Source organism: Propithecus coquereli, unplaced genomic scaffold, assembly GCF_000956105.1.
Source record: "Propithecus coquereli isolate 6110/MARCELLA unplaced genomic scaffold, Pcoq_1.0 Scaffold208, whole genome shotgun sequence".
NCBI classification, from domain to species: Eukaryota; Metazoa; Chordata; class Mammalia; order Primates; family Indriidae; genus Propithecus; species Propithecus coquereli.
Genome location: NW_012145856.1, coordinates 2,869,992 through 2,872,281, shown reverse-complemented (window position 1 = coordinate 2,872,281; position 2,290 = coordinate 2,869,992). Strand labels below are relative to the sequence as shown.

Genomic DNA, 2,290 nt, shown 5'->3' with positions numbered 1-2,290 from the left:
GTACAAGATGAGCCCAGAGCATATTGTTGAACCAAAAAATAAGAATTTTCCCAATGAATAATGGAGACAAGTAGAAAAGACAAAAATCCAGCTCGAAGTGTCTCACTGGGACAATTTGATAATTAAAATAAATAATGATTATAACAGTACCATAATACCTTGCATAAAATGAGAATATATGAATCAATATTGTGAATTAATAATTAACTAATTAATTAATTGAATGATTGAGAAGGGAAAGTTTTTCCTTCAGTGGAATGCCAACCAATAAATTTAGAAGAAAAAATGTAATTAGAAAAATCGGCACAGTAGCCCTCACAGAAATAGGTTGCTGGAATCTCCAATGTATACTACATTTTAGTATACATTTGAGTATGCAAATGTATGAAGAGAAACAGGATATTTACATGGCCTCAAATCATCTCTCCAAAATATATTTATTGATTTCAAAGGGGGAAAATAGTAAGTTTACAGTGATAAGCCTGGCAGACACTACCTTAACCAACATGTTAACATTACCAACAATGGGACAAACTGACAAGTGCTTTGTGATATGATGCATGGAGAACACACATCACTTCTGTGGTATTACTGCCAAAAATGTATATCTGAACCCCAGCATGAAGAAATACAGAACACACACACACACTCAACTATGATACTTTTCAAAAATGTAAATGGCATGCAAGACAAAGAAAGATTGAGGAATTGTCCCAGATTAAAGGAAACCAAAGAGAGATGACAAAATATAATACATGATGCTGGATAGGACAGTGGACCAGAAAAAAAATGTTTTTGCTATGACAATACTGGGATAAATTGTAGAATTTGTATAAAGTCTGTAATTAGATAACAGTATTCATATCCATGTTAATTTCTTGATGTAGAGCATTATACTGTGGTTATGTAAGAAAATGTCCTTGTGTTTAGTAAATAAAATCTGAAATATTTAGGGACAAATGTGTCACATGCCTGCAACTTTCTCCCTAATGGTTCGGAGTGAAATAATATATAGAGAGAAAGAATGATAAAGTAAATGTGATAAATTGTTGAAATTTAGGGAATTTTGGTGACAAATATATGGAATTCTTTGTAATATTCCAGCTACTTTCTTGTGAATCAGAAATTATTTCAAAATAAAAATGTTTTGAAATCATATTTTGAACATTGGTGGAGCTTCTCATTTACAAGCTTCATATGATATTTCTATTACCTGCATGATCACATATCAGAGACACTATTTAGTCAGCTCAAAGGAGATACAGTTTGACATAGGCTCTTCTCAATTTTTAATATAAAGAAAGAAACAGAAGAAATATTCTGGAAGGTTACACAAGAGCCTATTAAAAAGAAATAAATGAACAAATAACTAAATATTAAATATAGACATATAGGGTGTGTGCTATTTTTTGCAAACGTTCTATTAATACTCCCAGCCTACCATCCATAAAGCATGACTGTGAGCCACTTTCCCTACCATTGGTGTGTTCACACAATTCCATTGATCATCTCTAGTTTTCCCTGGGACAAATTGCAGGCATTTGCAAGTCTTGATAGGAAATATAAGGGAAGGGTATGGAGTGCAGCCAGGGAGTCATGGACCAAGATCAACAACAAACAAATCCAACTGCCTTTCATAGACATTGAACATATGATAATATATATTGACATAGGTATTAAAGGGACTGAAATGATTGGAAATGATTGTCTTGGTTTGAAAAAAAAATTTGTGGGTAAAGATAGGTTGAAGCCAAGTTTAAGAAATGTGAGAGAAAGGTTTTTATTAAGGCTAGTATAGAGGACATTTTGGTATAAGAGACTGGCCAGTGCAAAAGATTTGATAGTAAGATTAAGCAATTGATTTTTTGGACATGCCAAACAGTTTTTCCTTGGCTCAAAAATATTTTAACTCAGATATAAAATTTGTGGTTTGGAAAATAAACAGGTATTGCCTCTTTGCCATATGTTTACTAGTAATATATAAGTTCATCATGAAGCACAAAAAAATTACTAGTGTGCTTCCTTTCTATCATAAGCCAGATTTGAAGATGGATTTTTTTAAAATTTCGTAACATTTTCTTCTTGAATCCATTAACTGCTATTTGACATTAAGGATGGTATCTTTCCTCACTCATGTATCCCCAGATCACAGGATACTGTTGGGTTCAGAGTATGTGTGTGTGTTGCTTGTTTAGTTATATTGAATTAAATTCTGCTTAACAAAAATATAGTTTTATTTGGCTGTTTGTTTATATTTAGGAAACCATTCAGGCAGCATTTGAATCTGCCC

The 2,290-nt window shown here is 32.4% G+C and overlaps 1 protein-coding gene across 1 annotated transcript in view; it reads left to right on the top strand.

Annotated features, from left to right (window-relative positions):
* The window catches only part of DNAH6 (dynein, axonemal, heavy chain 6), a 318,529-nt gene that overhangs the window by 66,761 nt on the left and 249,478 nt on the right, over nucleotides 1-2,290 (top strand). The window contains exon 11 of the mRNA XM_012644194.1: nucleotides 2,260-2,288. Within this exon, the coding sequence (XP_012499648.1) occupies nucleotides 2,260-2,288 (29 nt within the window). The remainder of the gene's footprint in view (nucleotides 1-2,259; nucleotides 2,289-2,290) is intronic.